Source organism: Trichoderma camerunense (assembly GCF_050948025.1).
Source record: "Trichoderma camerunense strain CBS 138272 chromosome Unknown V8C40scaffold_22, whole genome shotgun sequence".
Lineage (NCBI taxonomy): Eukaryota > Fungi > Ascomycota > Sordariomycetes > Hypocreales > Hypocreaceae > Trichoderma > Trichoderma camerunense.
The window spans coordinates 494807-509721 of NW_028145348.1; the positions used below are offsets into that span (position 1 = coordinate 494807).

At 49.5% G+C, this 14915-nt stretch overlaps 5 protein-coding genes across 5 annotated transcripts; 3 read left to right on the plus strand and 2 right to left on the minus strand.

The window, feature by feature from the left end:
- Positions 1–1876: 1876 nt before the first annotated feature.
- On the minus strand, positions 1877–4111 carry V8C40DRAFT_256716 (PAPA-1-like conserved region-domain-containing protein). The gene is made up of 3 exons (XM_083218320.1): positions 2584–4111; positions 2383–2489; positions 1877–2313 (listed from the first exon to the last, which is right to left on the minus strand). Exons 1-3 carry the CDS (start codon positions 3539–3541, stop codon positions 2074–2076), a joined length of 1305 nt encoding a protein of 434 aa, XP_083068529.1. The 5' UTR covers positions 3542–4111; the 3' UTR covers positions 1877–2073.
- Positions 4112–5422: 1311 nt separating this feature from the next.
- Positions 5423–6847, plus strand: V8C40DRAFT_119075 (peroxisomal membrane anchor protein conserved region-domain-containing protein). The gene is made up of 2 exons (XM_083210912.1): positions 5423–5846; positions 5908–6847. The coding sequence occupies exons 1-2, from the start codon at positions 5550–5552 to the stop codon at positions 6697–6699; spliced, it is 1089 nt and encodes a 362-aa protein (XP_083068530.1). The 5' UTR covers positions 5423–5549; the 3' UTR covers positions 6700–6847.
- Positions 6793–11332, minus strand: V8C40DRAFT_256720 (uncharacterized protein). Its single transcript, XM_083218321.1, has one exon. It carries the CDS (start codon positions 10794–10796, stop codon positions 7080–7082), a length of 3717 nt encoding a protein of 1238 aa, XP_083068531.1. The 5' UTR covers positions 10797–11332; the 3' UTR covers positions 6793–7079.
- A 653-nt stretch (positions 11333–11985) lies between these two features.
- Positions 11986–13330, plus strand: V8C40DRAFT_283339 (ras family-domain-containing protein; the record flags this gene model as incomplete). Its single annotated transcript, XM_083221929.1, has 5 exons — positions 11986–12006; positions 12087–12099; positions 12183–12572; positions 12629–12709; positions 12772–13330. The coding sequence occupies 5 exons, from the start codon at positions 11986–11988 to the stop codon at positions 12903–12905; spliced, it is 639 nt and encodes a 212-aa protein (XP_083068532.1). The 3' UTR covers positions 12906–13330.
- V8C40DRAFT_256729 (ribosome biogenesis protein BRX1) lies at positions 13275–14871 on the plus strand. The gene is made up of 3 exons (XM_083218322.1): positions 13275–13726; positions 13787–14004; positions 14069–14871. Exons 1-3 carry the CDS (start codon positions 13605–13607, stop codon positions 14635–14637), a joined length of 909 nt encoding a protein of 302 aa, XP_083068533.1. The 5' UTR covers positions 13275–13604; the 3' UTR covers positions 14638–14871.
- Positions 14872–14915: the final 44 nt, after the last annotated feature.

A 14915-nucleotide genomic window follows, 5' to 3' on the forward strand; every position in this document is an offset into this window, starting at 1 on the left:
CTCCCCGCTCCTCTTTTCCCCGCAATGGCCATGGAAACAGACGTGCCAAGACAGCAGCCTCTCAGAGCTAGCAGATGCTAGTTCCAGAGCATGTGCTCAAGGTTTGCCGCCTAGTGAGTGATTCGTGGCGACCAACAGCTATCAGCTGAGACCATCTCGCATCGACTCTTGCTCAAAGCGGCCTCCCAACTGCAGCCAGGGATCCAATGGATGGCAAGGGGAAAACAAGAGCGGTATGCACGAGCGGGGGGCTGCATGTGAAGCTGTCTGTGTCCTCGTAAGCAATCCTGGATCACCAATCATGGAGCGGGGATGTCGAGGCCGGGCTTTTATCCTCATTCACGTCGGCACTCTCCGCAATCGTTAATGTTCCGCACCTTGTAGCATTTTGAACAAGCATTCTGAGCAAGCATTCTGAATTCCATTGTAGGCAATTGACAAGCAAAGCTACCCCACCAGTAGATGAAATTTGCATCTGTTGATTACAAAAGTCAAGACAGGGAGATGAAGTCGACTTGGTGTATAAGATGATGACACACGGCGCCGCTGACTAAGACTCCATCCATCCTTCAGAAGTGACTTACATGTACGATTCACCAACGAGCATAGCCAGGTTGATGAAAAAAGAAAAAGATAGACATCTCACCAAGCAGATAAGCCAACTCTAGATAACGCGGCTGACGCAATCATGAGCATCATGGTAGAGGTATACCGTAGATGATAGCAGCCCCATGTAAGTTAGATGGGAGGGAGGGGTTTGAGCTTCACAAGTAGCAGATTGATGCAAGGGCGGCGGATGTGATCATCTAGGCTGTTAAGTTTAACCTAAAAAGGATCAATAGGCATTATCTAGTAAATAAGCATATTAGATGCCTAGAGAAAAAACATGAGCCGTCTATGCAAGGGAGAAACTTGCAAATAGTAATATGCTGCAAGGGGGGATCCATCAGTATAGATAAGTTATTTCGTTTCCTCCGGGTGCGAACAGCAGGTGCACGTACATATACTCAAATTACAATGATTTGAATAGCCTGTGGACAGTCAGCATCGGAATATCATCTCAATCGCTTCCTGCCGAGATATGTTTACTTGAATGTGTGGCAGTAGTCAACCAGCGGCTCCAGCTGGATAGGTACCCAAGATCATATAATACAAATCGTATGTAGTTGAAACTTCCATATATTATACCTCATAATAGAAGAAATGGTTAGCAATGGATACTAAGTGAATCATAATTACTGAGGCAAACAAAGGAGATTTCTGTGCATTTCCCTATGACACGCCAGATATTACAGCTGCTAGGGTGCGGGAGAGCCACTCCTTTGCTTTAGAAATGAGGTTATCGAGTTTGACATCGTATAAGGAGAGTATTTGCCTATCGTTTAACCTACTGTCAATATGGAACCTAAAGTAAATGACGGAGAGAGATGATGAAAGTACACGTTTGCTATGTCCTGATTAGGCCCCAAGCACCAAAGGACCAACCTTTCTCAACTGGACAGACAGACTCAACGATGGGACAATTTTTAAGATGGAACAACTGATATGTGTAGTCCTATCAAATTAGACACATATTATAGCAATATATACTGGCGAATAAAACATTATATGCCGTCCCACATACATGTAACCATCATCCCTTGACTCTAATACCGTCGATACAGTAGCAGTTTGCAGAAATTAAAATCCCATCAAACAGCAGGCTACTATCTTAATTGCATGTCAATAACGATATCGACACATATACCAGTATGGGCAAGAATACTATTCCAATGTCAGCAGCTTCCAATGGCAGAATTAACCTGCCTTCACGACAATCCCAGACACGCCCCATTCACACGAGATACAGTTACTAGGCAGTGCTTTAGGGAAACAGGCTACATCAAATTATAATTCGCTCAATTACCGTCTGCATTACGGATATGTTATACAGCTTTATAGATCCTAGTCATGCCCCTTTGCCCGTACGCCCATCCTTTGCCTTCTTCCCAGTCCTGTTGTCCTCATAGTATCAACAGCGCCAGAAATATCCTCTTATTATTATCTGATCCCATAGGCGCATTGTGGCCTGATTTAGGCCACTTCCACTACTGGCTTCCCCAATGATGGCTTGCCCTTGTCTCCAAACAAGGCACCGGCAGGCCCTTCAATGATCTCCTCTGGAACGGCAACTCGGTTGCCGCTCTTGTTGCTAACCCAGCGAATGAAAACAGGGTTGGCTTTTTGCGAGTCCTGATCCTGTGCGTCGGCGGCGGCTGCTTTACGATTGATCTTTGGGGCCTGCTTCTTGAGAAGCTTGTTGATGGTCTCCATCTGTAGTGACGGTATTAGCAATCTGACGGGTATACGAGGGGTCTCAACCCCCATAAGAGTACTACTCACCTTGACTTCTTCATTGCGCTTCTCACTGAGGTTGCGTCGCCGTCTAGCCATTTCTTGACGACGCATGGATAATTCTTCCGCCGTAAATACTTTCTTGACTTGGATTTCTGCAATAGAGGGTCAGAGACGTGGTCTTGAATAACCAATCAAATCGCATGTCGCATCTCATGAAGACGTGCAGATGCGCAGAGATACACTCACCATCAGGCAATTTCATAAATTCTTGAGGTATATCCTCAAATCGGGCCCTCTGTCTTTTGGTCATTTTGGCGAGGTCTGGCGTTTCAGCCCGGCTGCCTTCTTCGCTATCGAGCTCCGAATCGCCATTGGCCTCTTGTTGCATGGCAATTTCATCGTCCTCCTCAACCTCCTCCTCATCTCCAGCAACTTCGATTTCTTCTCCTTCGGCATCCTCATCTTCCATGTCCTGGTTGCCATAAACAATGGTATCATCGCCTATGTCGCTGTCTGCCGGATCGCTAAGCTCGTCGTCATCATCCTCATCTTCCTCGTCTTCATCTTCATCTTCATCCCGATTCACCCTGGATGAGGTGACCTTCACCGTGGGTCTCGACTTGGTAATCCTCGAATTCTTTGCTGAGGGGCGGCCAACAGGCTTCGGGGCCATGTCAATATCGCCATCTGCATCTTCTTCGCCCTCGGCATCAACTTCCATTTCGTCTTCACCTTCAGCGTCTTCGTCGCCAAGCTCTTCCATTTCGTCATCCTCGTCTGCTCTCGTATCCTCTTCATCGTCGTCATCTTCCTCCTCGTCATCCTCGTCGTCATCTTCTACTACTACTAGTTCCTCCTCTTCCTCCTCTTCTTCGTCATCAGGGCTTGAATCTATCACATAGCTCTTTTTCGCGCCACGATTGCGCTTCCCGTGCACAATCTCGCCGCCCTCAAATGGGTCGGCCCGGCGATTGCCTCCCCTGGTAGACCTACTGTTGGGGAGCTTGACTGTAACGCTAAGATGCGTCTCTTCTGGCGATGAAGCTGTATCGCGCGAGGCCGATGCGCCACCGGCACGTCCCGTCCGTCGCGATGACATTTTGATATCTGAGTCTTCCTTTTCGCTTGTGTCAGCCCATCTGGCGTGGACGGAAATCACTTCTTTGGCCTTTGCAGCGGCCGAACGCCGCGGACGTGAGGACATGATAGGCCGACTGCACTCGCAGTTGCTTGATGTGTTTGGATAATGCCGGGTCTATGGTTCTTGTGTTGCGCGCGGGCTTTTGGTAACAGGAGCCAGATCAGTGGCAATGGCGACGGCGGTTTGTAAGGGTTCAATGTCGCTTGAGCGATGTGCACATGTGGCATGTAGTTGGGATAAGCTCGGTCTAGCCACTAAAGCAAGGCCGCGCAACTGGGTTTTTGTACGGACACGAGCAATTGCTCAGGCAATTTCCACAACATGACAGGCTGATCCCAGCCCCTAAAACAGCAACTCTGCCGCGGATGGGGTCTTGAAGCTCTGCCTGCATTTCGCGCCACCCAACCCTGCCTTTGATGGATATTGAGACTTGGGCGCTGGTCCAATGAAGCAGCCAGGTGTAGGCATTTTATACTCCACGCCAATGAATTGGCCACGACAAAACACTAACCGTCCAACCTCAGCACTTGAGAGGTAGATCCCAGCATTGAGCACTCGCCAATTGTTATGTAATGATTGGGATGCTGCACTTGCAGTCTTTGTTAATGGTACTTGGGCCACAGACGCCAATGATGATGGACAAAGTCTCATCCAGAGTGACGAATAGAAAAACAAAAATGAAGAGCAGGGTTGGTACAGCAGCAGGGAGAGCCCCGAAACGATGGCGACAGAGACAGCGCAGCCGGCCGGGTCATGATGCATCACATCCGCCGAGATACATATCGGGCAGGCAAACAAACGAAAAGAAACTGCGTGGGAAGCTTCCAATTGTCTTACCTTGTTTGTACCTTTACCGGCGAGTGCAGCCAATAATGGCTATTCGTGTTGCTGTTCTTATTGGACCCAAGCTGTGCAATCACGATACGCGTGCTGCAGGCGTATGCGAGAACAGGTATGCCGGGATCAGCGCGCAGGACTTGATCTATCACTGTTCCAGAGGCTAGAAGTACCGTGTTGAACCAGTGGTGTTAGCACCGGTACAGGTAGTCGATGCCTAGAGTGAGCGCCGAGCTATCAGGGATCCAAGCGAGATAATTCGATGACTGTTGAGCGTCGCTGCGATCAAGGCAGGGTAAGTTTCGACGTGATGTCTAAAAAAATTTAAGAGACGTGTTGGTGATGGCCGAAGCGCGGAGAGAGGGAGAAAAAAGAAATAAGCCCGGAATCCAAGGGTCGTAAGCCAAAACAAACGGCGCAGTTGAATGTCTGTAGGCGTTGCTTAGCGGCTACGGCTCTTATTCAACGGTTGTATCTCAATCGCATGTTAATTTTTGGTGTTGAGAGCAGCTGATGGGTGAGAGTTTGATGACCCCTTGGGCCCACTTTTGTGACTTTCTCAGCGTCTTTTTGTTAGTGCTCTGTACATTATTATAGGCAAGTATCTACGATTTGAAGCATCTATTGCTTTTATGTCGGGAATGAACTTCCATTGGGGAGTATGCAGCTCTACGCACTGTCAATTGGAGTGGCTCGCTTCTGTTCGCTACTCTTCATCCATACAAAGTCGCGGATTTATTCTCCATTATCTACCCCCGTCAACTCCAAGGTCACCTTAGGGTAGCGCGGAACCAACAAACAGTATGGCTGCGCTGCAAAGTCGCAACTAGATTTGATATTACCCTTGTCTCATAAAAACAGTGATTATTTGTGTTATATAATTATTTTAACTAGAGAATAATAGTACGTAGTATATGTTAAGAATTGGCGATGCTGGTGGCAGATGATAGGTAGAATGTTTCTGTGTGAGATTCTCCAGAGGTACATGCCCAGGGATGAACTTGAAGGCTGAACTTGGTAGATAATTCGTACAGCTCGAGCTTTTATTGGCTCACAATCTTAGTCATTGACATATCCACTAGAGCGCGCCGCGTCTTGCATGTGCCGAGGCCTGTGACAAAGCCGGATCTTACCCGGCCAACCGACGTCCGGGGGTGAATGTTATCGATGGCCATCTCGCTTCAGCTGACATGCTTCCCCTACGAAGATATGTGAAATTCCAATAACAGCACAAATGGACGACTCAGAAGGCAAATCATCACCCGAAGGCGTGCCCAAGTGGCAGCTGAGCGCGCCCAGCGATAATGCAGATAATGCCGCCGCGGATGCATCACAGCCGCAACAAAATAGCGATACAGACAAGCTAGAAGTTGCGCGACGGTTTCTGGACGATGATGCTGTCAAGACAGCTCCCCGAGATACCAAGATCGACTTTCTCAAGTCCAAAGGCGTAGAGGATGAAGATATCGAGCATCTCCTTGGTGGGTTAGAAGAGGCGCCATCATCAGCGAAGGATTCAACACCATCAGATGTATGTAAACACATCCCTATCGGGGCGCTTCATTTCGCCATCAGACTAACATCAGTGATAGGAGTCCAACCAGAAAGCATTGCAAGTGCTCGAAAAATCATTTGCACAGAAACCACAACCACCCGCCGCTCCCGAACCGCCGAAACCCATCCTCGCAGGCAGCGATCGGCCTCCCGTGGTGACATATCCCGAGTTCCTCACCAAGCCCCAGCGCACACCCCCCTTGGTCACGACCGACGGGCTCCTCAATACCCTCTATGCCTTTGGCGGCCTGTCGGCGCTTCTATATGGCGCGAGCAAGTTCGCCGTTGAGCCAATGGTTGAGAAATTGACAAACGCGCGAATCGATTTACACGAGACCACCGCAAACCGACTGGATTCCATCCTTACCCAGCTCGAAAACACCGTCTCTGTCGTTCCTTCGTACAAGAGCTCCGGAAACACCGCCTCGGAGGCGACTGAATCCGAAGACCCATCTGAAATGTTTCACCGCGATGTCGGCACCCAGACGTCTTTCCCCAACAGCCCTTCATCCTCGACTCCCAAGGGGAAAGACGAGGCGCAGTCAAAGGTCCAAGCAGATCGTCTTTCGAAATTGGCAAAGTCGCTGAAGGGACTTACGGACGACTTTAGGAAGCAGAGCAACGAGTCCCAGGATATTAAGGTACTGCTGGATGTCTTCCGCGACGATCTCGACAACATGACATACGGACACCATGCCGAATTATTCGGAAACTTTGACAAGAGGAAGAAGAAGGACTCGGAAGACGAAATCCGGAAAGTAAGGGATAACATCCGAAGAATAAAGGGTGTTCTTTTGAGCGCGCGGACTTTCCCTACCTCTGCTAGGTGAAAGACAGATTCAAGCGCGCATTGTGTTTTTACTGCTTAGTTGTTGGGCATTTAAACTGGCGAAAGGACGTATAGCTATGATTTGGGGTAGACTGATGATATTATTTCCCATGTATAGTACTAATTACAATTTGTATACACTCATGATCCGTGCCCTATATTGGCCTTTGTTATAGAATGTGCTCTCTTACTGGCTCCTTGCCGTCCATACATATAAATCCACAATGAAGATTGGAAGAGTGAAAAGAGAGAGAGAAAAGATGAAATGCCATTATATGTTCATGTCCAGATATCCTCATGACGGAGCTGATGCACCCTCCCAATGAAGTCGAAACAGTTCAAACGAACGATTCCCCCAATACGCAAGAACGAGACAGCCCATCAGCCTCGTTTCTGCAAAAACTCCTCGATTTTGTAAACTTGGAAAACGTCTTTCCATGCCATTACCTTGATATGTTCAAACCCCCGGCCCTCTTCGCATTGCTCGGTGTACCAGTCTATCGTTGGCTTAAAGAGATACTCGAAGCTCTTCCCTTCCAGCTTAGGGTCGAACTGTCGTGCCGCCTGGTGCAGCCGATTTCGACATTTCGTATATTTATATTGGCCGTGACCCTGCGGTGGATGGAAGATTCTCTTTCGGGTTGTTGGTGCGTCGTCTCCTGGCTGCAAGTTCCCCTTCATGTCGTCTTCATTTCTCCTGGGGGCGCTGCGGTGCTCCCGATCTTCTGACGACCTCTCAGGCGTGACAAGACTCCATCCCCTATTGGATATTTCGTAGGCTGGTGCAGGTATCCAGTCTTTCACCATCGTCAAAACGCTATCAAGCCATTGTATTGTGACGTCCAGAGCAGATGCACCACTGGGCCTAGCCCCGACAGCGCCCACCCAGACCTTTTCAAGCGGGAGCTTATCTCGTGCCCTTTCTTGTATGTGATCTATCAAGCGTTGCTGGCCTTCGGGGAGATCGGCATAGTAAAAAGTTTTGCCTTTCCTGCTGCTTTCTAAATAGTTAATGTCCCATATAAACAGCTCTAAATTCTTCCAAGGCCGCATATGTGGGTTGACCGGACGGATTAGAGCAGCCCACGGGGATCGTTGGACATTGTGAAATGTACGCGACGAAGCTTGCTGCTCGTCAAAGGTGTAAAACAGCCCTCCGTATGTATTGAGTGGCCCTCTGAAGGAGATGTTAAACACTCTCCAGTGATATTCAAACCACTGTTCATATGTATAATATCTTTGTTTGATGTCTCCCAGCCGGAAACCAACATCTGACGTCGAATATCCCACGGGGTACTGGTACAATTTCACGGGCGTGTATAACCCTCGTTTGAAGTCCTCTATCATTTCAAACAGTCGGTTTTTTATGTACGTGCTTTCGTCGTCTTTAGCTGCTCGTGGCCCAGACGGAGGCGACAACGGTTCAGGTTGGCTTGGGACCCCTGACAGTGCCTCGTCCGGATCGTTCACGACGTCGTCTTCGTAAATTGGTGCCTGAAGCGTTCTTGAGCGCCGTGTTTCGGTTTGCCAGCCACAGCCTATGACAGTATATCTTCGGTACTGTTCTATATTCAAGGTAGACCACTCGCCGAACCAATTGACCAAGCTTTGCTCATCGTTACCATCTATTGCTTCGGGCGCGAGGATAATACTTCTAGAATTTCCGTTGGGAGCATCTGCAATAAGCTGTTGGATGAGTTTGAAAGACTTCCATCGGCATTCTATTGCCTTGTCGGATATACCCTTGGCGCTGAGTTCCTCCTCTGAAGCGTTAACCGGATGCTTGCGTCTCCTCGCCGTCTGCTCCAGGTATAGGTTGTTCATCCATTCGTCAATCTTTGCGCACAGAACCAACTTCCTGGGTCGGCTCACGTCGAAAGTTTTGACGTAATTATTCCAGAACCACTTCAAAAACGAGTATGCATGCTCTGGCTCCGAGACTAAGAAGCTAGGCGTGATCAAGAAGGCTGCCCCAGGGTCAAACACACGGTAAAGGCGGATATCGCCCAGGGGGGACGCTGCCGAGCCCTCAGAACCTAGTGGATGAACGGGCAAAAGAGAGCGGCTGAAGATCCAAAACGTAAAGTGTGTTCTGCGCCCATGTAAAAGGTCGTTCAATCTGGGGATCTTTCGTATTGCCCAAAGCATGTCTTCATGAATAATGACAACTCCATTGGGCAGTTTTATGAAACTAGACCAAGAACCTCCTGCGTAACTGACCCGAATATCGCAGTCGCTCCGGTTATCTCGCAACCACCCAGTTAACAGGAAGGCTTCTTGTTCGGCACGATGGGGGAAGGCCAAGTAGAAGTTGTGCTTCTCGCCGTCTCTTGCGTGAATGGGGAGTAGCTGCTCATATTTCTGGCCGAAGATTTCATTCAAAGGTCTTGACCAAAATACTGAACCTTTGTCGCTCTTGCCTGGCACCATCAGCTGTGAAGTGGAGGCCAGCATGGATGGAGTTAGGGAATCAACTGGCTTGAAAATATGGTATTTGAGGACTATGTCATCGCAGTCTTGTGTTGCTTGACCATCGGTATTTTCAGGGAAGAACATGTATACGCAGAAGTTTTCGCTACAACTTAGCAATCCCAGAGACCCGAGTCTTAGATTGCTCGCCAAGCTTTTGAGGGCGTTAAGCTCCGTATATGATACCACAGTGCCTTCGCATAATTGTACCACTGATAGGCCGCCGTTCAAACCTGTCTGGCAGAAGAGATCCCGAGAATTGCAAGTATGTGTGAAGACGAGTCGCTCATCTGAACGAAACTGGTCTGCCCAAGCGAGGCCTCTTTCTTGGGGTATCCCATCAAAAGAGAGAGTAACAGTATTTGGCTTTTCGGGACCTAGTTGCACGGTTTTGCTCACTGCTTGATATTCTGGCTGCTCTTCGGAAACATCAGTGTCTGGCTGGGTCATTTCGTCGTCTGAGACATCTGGGGCCGGTGAAGGAGTCTGATCAGACACAAATAGACTATCGCTTGGGTCTATATCCATCGGTTCATCTTCCCAGTGAGCAACACCCTTTGTTGGAGATCTGCGTTTCCCGTTGGTTTGATCATCATCTTTAGAGCCATTAGCTGATGGCATAAGTTGTGGGTTGTTATGATCAAGAGAGATCAGTTCAGAAGGCTGACTTGTTGGCGCCTTGATCCCTTCTCTATCTCGACGTTGTAACTCTATCTTCCTTCTGAGTCGCGAATTTAAGAATTTAGGGTTGACTTCTGGGTTTGCCGCTGCTTCGCTCAAGGTTCCTCGCCCCTTGCGAGTACGACCGCCAGCGAAGACATTTGCGTACCCTGTTGATCTTGCTGCCGTCACCGGATTTGATGGAATGTGTCTCCTCGGCACCTCATGAGAAGTTTCCTCGGGCGGAAGAATGAACCTCACAGAAGCTCGCGTCGTGGTCTCGGCACTCTTTAATGCTGACTTTAACGGGGCCAGGGGGTTCACGGCTAATTTCTCTGGTGGGCTGGCCGTCCTGGTCTCATCAGGCGCAGGTGTTCCGAAAAGCCCCTCCTGTATAGTTTCTTGGGGAGAAGGAGAATCTTCAATCAATATTGCCGAAGAAGTTTCTGGGATTATCGCGGACTGATTTGTATGAGAAGCGGGCGGGTTCTCTAATAGGCTTTGCTGCACGCCCATTTGTGCAGGGCTTGAACCAGCCTGACCGGCCTCTTCCTCTTCTTCATCCGGATAATCGCTGAGTAATTGCAGAAACCCATACATTGGCATCATTGTCGTCGTGGGATAGCCGCGTCTTGCGCGCACGATGTTGCGAAGATTGTGTCGAGCAAGCTTCGACTCGTAGCTCTTCGTGAATGCATCTTTCCACTCCTTAAGTCTGAACTTTGGCACCAGTCCATTTCTTTGGTCTGCCTTATTCTTCTCCCAGATTCCCATGAGCTCATCTGTTACGTTTTCTCTGGGCTCCCAGGTTGCTTCTTCTATGGGCAGATCTTTCCATTGGATCAGACAGCGGGGCTCTCCGTTAACGAGCCTTTCCGCCAGGACCTTGTCGACGAACAGCTCATCACCGTTCTCATCATCGGTGGACGTGATTGAAATCTCATCGTCAGAATCTCCTCCAGACGCCATCGCCAATGATGATGTTTCATAGAGACGACGTTTCCAGGTGAATAGTGGTGATAGCTGGTTGTCCTGCCAGCTTGGAATTGTTTGCAAACGGCCTGGATGCAATTGAATTCACGTGATTGCACCTGCGCACAGATGTCGCGGCAGAAACCATGACTACCGCTGCCAGGATGGTTTAGAAGTGTTAATTGCTGTGCCAACCTTGAAATGAGTCCAAAGCATGCCCTGGGCGGCACTACAGGCCCATCTGATGGCTACAAGCTGCAGTGATGTTGTTGTTTGCTAGCTAAGCAGCTGCACGAGCCCGAGCACGAGCACGAGCTTGCTAAAACAAAACAGCACAGCATCAACCCACATGCAAATCACCTTACGTGAGCTCTGTGGCCAGTGGATTATTAACTTGAACCCTTAACCCCACATGCACTCTCCTAGTAAGGCTCTAATCAAGTAGTTTCCGCCGACGCTTGGGCGTTGTGTTTGTTTGGGCTCAATATCTTGAGCTGCTCATCTCCAGCTACTAACATGGAATCTATCTGCCTAGTAAGTAGTGCTTCGTGCTGTGGTAGGCATCTGAGATGGTGATACACGGCATTAGGCAGCCCTATAAGTGCCACCAATCAATAGGTACGAGTACCTCACAAGTACACGTACCGCCCTCAATTAGGAGAGACAAAAAAGGGGGGAGTAAAGTGTTATCATGGTCCTTTGGGTGCTAAAGAGATGAGGGTCCGGAGTCTCCATACGGCTCTCCTGTTGGTGGGTTCCTCAGCACCCAAAGGGCATTTCTTTGGTGTAGCAGAGGGCACTACCTGTTGTGCTAACGGCCATTCACAGGCTAACGAAGGAGCCCAAGCCGGTACCTCAAAGGTACATGTTGATTCATGCAGTGTCTAGGGCAGCGTGCAGTCGCCGGCAAGTCTCTGTCAGGCTGCGGGAAATGCATTCCTCGTTGCCTGCAATGCCTCCTGAGTTCAAATTCCCAGCACGCCCAGCACAGCACAGCGTAGCGCAGCACAGGTGACTGACTGACTGACTTAGCAACCCAACTACCAATCGTCAGAGCCGCGCAGCCACTTCTTCCCCTCCACATCCACAACCACAACCACACATCTCAGCGTCACAGCTTTCCTTGTCTGCACAGCATCAAACCACCTTCACTCACCTGCGCGCATCGACTCGTTCTGCTGCTACCATGGCCAACGACGAATATGATGTAGGTTCCGCCCCCTTCCAGCACTGCAACGAAATGAACACCTGGCGGAACGCTAACGGCGATGCTTCAACCCCCACTAGTTCCTCTTCAAAGGTGCCGCTCTCCCTTCTTCCGTGGATGGCCAACGCCGCCAATCTGCTCCGTGGCCGCGTGCATACTAACCCCGAGTCTGCTAGTTGTCTTGATTGGTGACTCTGGAGTCGGAAAGTCCAATCTTCTCAGCCGATTCACTCGCAACGAATTCAACCTCGACTCCAAGTCAACTATCGGTGTCGAGTTCGCCACTAGATCGATCCAGGTCGACTCCAAGACCATCAAGGCGCAGATTTGGGATACAGCCGGTCAGGAGCGTTACCGTGCCATTACTTCCGCATACTACCGTGGTGCAGTCGGCGCCCTCCTCGTCTATGACATCAGCAAGCACCAAACCTACGAGAACGTCACGAGATGGCTGAAGGAGCTTCGGGACCATGCCGATGCGAACATTGTCATCATGCTGGTTGGCAACAAGAGCGATTTGAGACACCTGAGGGCTGTGCCTACGGATGAGGCCAAGGGCTTTGCTAGTTCGTCTCGCGGTCCAAGAAACAAATGGCGTTATACTGACCAATGTGACCTGCAGGCGAGAACCATCTTTCTTTCATCGAGACGTCCGCCCTCGACGCCAGCAACGTTGAACTTGCCTTCCAGAACATCCTTACTGGTGCGATCTGTCCTTCCATCGTTCCCCTGCTACTTTCAGGACTAACACAATCCTCCATACAGAGATCTACCGAATCGTATCTAGCAAGGCTCTCGACAGCGGTGATGGTGCCCAAGCCACCATTGGTGCCGGCACTAATATCTCACTCAGCAAGGCAGCCGACGATGAGGCTTCCAAGGGCGGCAAGTGCTGCTAAGTTAGTTATGATGATGCCAAAGACATGTGGGGAAATGGGAAATATTTTAAGTCGCATGTTTCGAAAATGTACGTCGCATACCGAAAGACTTCGACACTGTGTCGAGGAAATGAGGAGGAGGCCTGATGCTTCTTTTTGTTTCTCAATTTAGAAGGGCGCAGACACTTTTGACTTTCTGCTGTTTCTGTTTGTCGCGATGGGGGTTTCTGGGCTGATCTATCCGGTGACGGCTACGAAGCCTCATCTTACGTAGCTAAATGACCTCTTAATGAAATGATTCGGTTTTTCAAACCTGGCAGCATCGTCTCCTCAAATTTCCTAGTCCTAAGCTACAAGTCCTTGTTGCTTTGCATTTATATTCCTAGGTAAGATATATCCCATCAATCCGAAGCCCAAGATTGGCGGTGATGAAACCACCTTGTCTCTAACAGTGGTATGCGGTACGCTCCGCAGAATTGCTTCCCGCCCTTTAAGGCCCCCAAATTCCTGCCTACCGAACCGAGCTCAGCGAGAATCCCCCACCATGATCCAACCGACGCTAAGCCGTGCCTGGACTGGCTATCGAGCGACCCACATTCATGATTTTTCCGATAAGAATTTCGACTGCTTATCGCATTGCGCTCCTCTAAATTTTCTAGCAGTCGCAAACTATTCTGTACGCCCATTCCCAACTGCTTAAGCAATCCCCTACTCTACAAGATGGCGGCCGTATACAAGTCTCTGTCCAAGGGCGGCAGCGAGAAGAACGAATCGTCGACCAATGGCGTCAAGAAAAACAAGCAGAGGGTGCTGATCTTGTCCAGCCGAGGTGTCACCTACAGGCAAGTCTTGCGGCGAGGGGCTTGATGATTGTCGTGACTTTTGCTGACTTTAATCAACAGACATCGTCACCTCTTGAACGATCTTGCCTCTCTGCTCCCTCACGGCCGAAAGGATGCCAAGTTCGACTCGAAATCCAGACTCGGCGAGCTCAACGAACTGGCCGAACTGTACAACTGCAACAATGTTTTGTTTTTCGAGGCGAGAAAGGGCAAAGATTTATATGTATGGATGAGCAAGGTGCCCAATGGCCCGACAGTTAAATTTCACCTGCAAAACTGTGAGTGTTTTGCGACCGATTTGGTTCCCTGGGGCGACATCTCGTACTAACGGCTCTGTTGCAGTGCACACGATGGAGGAATTGCACTTCACTGGAAACTGCTTGAAGGGCTCAAGACCAATCCTTTCATTCGATGCCACTTTCGAGTCCCAGCCGCATTTCCGCGTCATGAAGGAATTATTCCTTCACACATTTGGCGTTCCGCAAGGCGCGCGAAAGTCCAAGCCATTTATCGACCATGTCATGGGCTTCAGCATTGCAGATGGCAAGATTTGGATTCGAAACTACCAGATCAGCGAGGTCGAGCAGAGCAAATTGAAGGATGGCGAGGAAGAACCCACGGTTGGAAAATCCAACACGGACATCAACCTCGTCGAAATCGGACCTAGATTCGTTCTCACGCCCCTGGTGATACAGGAGGGCTCATTCGGTGGACCAATTATATACGAGAACAGAGAATTCGTCTCTCCCAACCAGATCAGAGCTGATATTCGGAGGGCAAAGGCCGCCAGGCACAACGGCAGAGTGGAGCAGGCAGTTGGCCGCGTGTCAAAGAAGGATGATCTGGGCCTCCTGTCCAACGGCAACCGACCTGCTAAGAACGAGCTGGATAAGACAACCCTGTTTGCATAGATGGTGTGAAAGTTGATGAGAATGATGGCGGGGATTCCCAAGACTTTGATTTGTATTTATCACAGGCGGCGCATAAAATGGATTACATGGCACGGCAGTCTTTCGTCTCGCAGTTAATTTCACAAACGCGTCCAGTACGCGCTGAGGCAATTTCCTTGCCAGATCAATAATTTAGACTGTTGGATTTTTTATATATTAATGGATTGTGGTTATACATTCAATCGTTGCCAATCATTACACATGCGAGAGAGCGTTGCCGCCTTGAATGTGTGAGATCA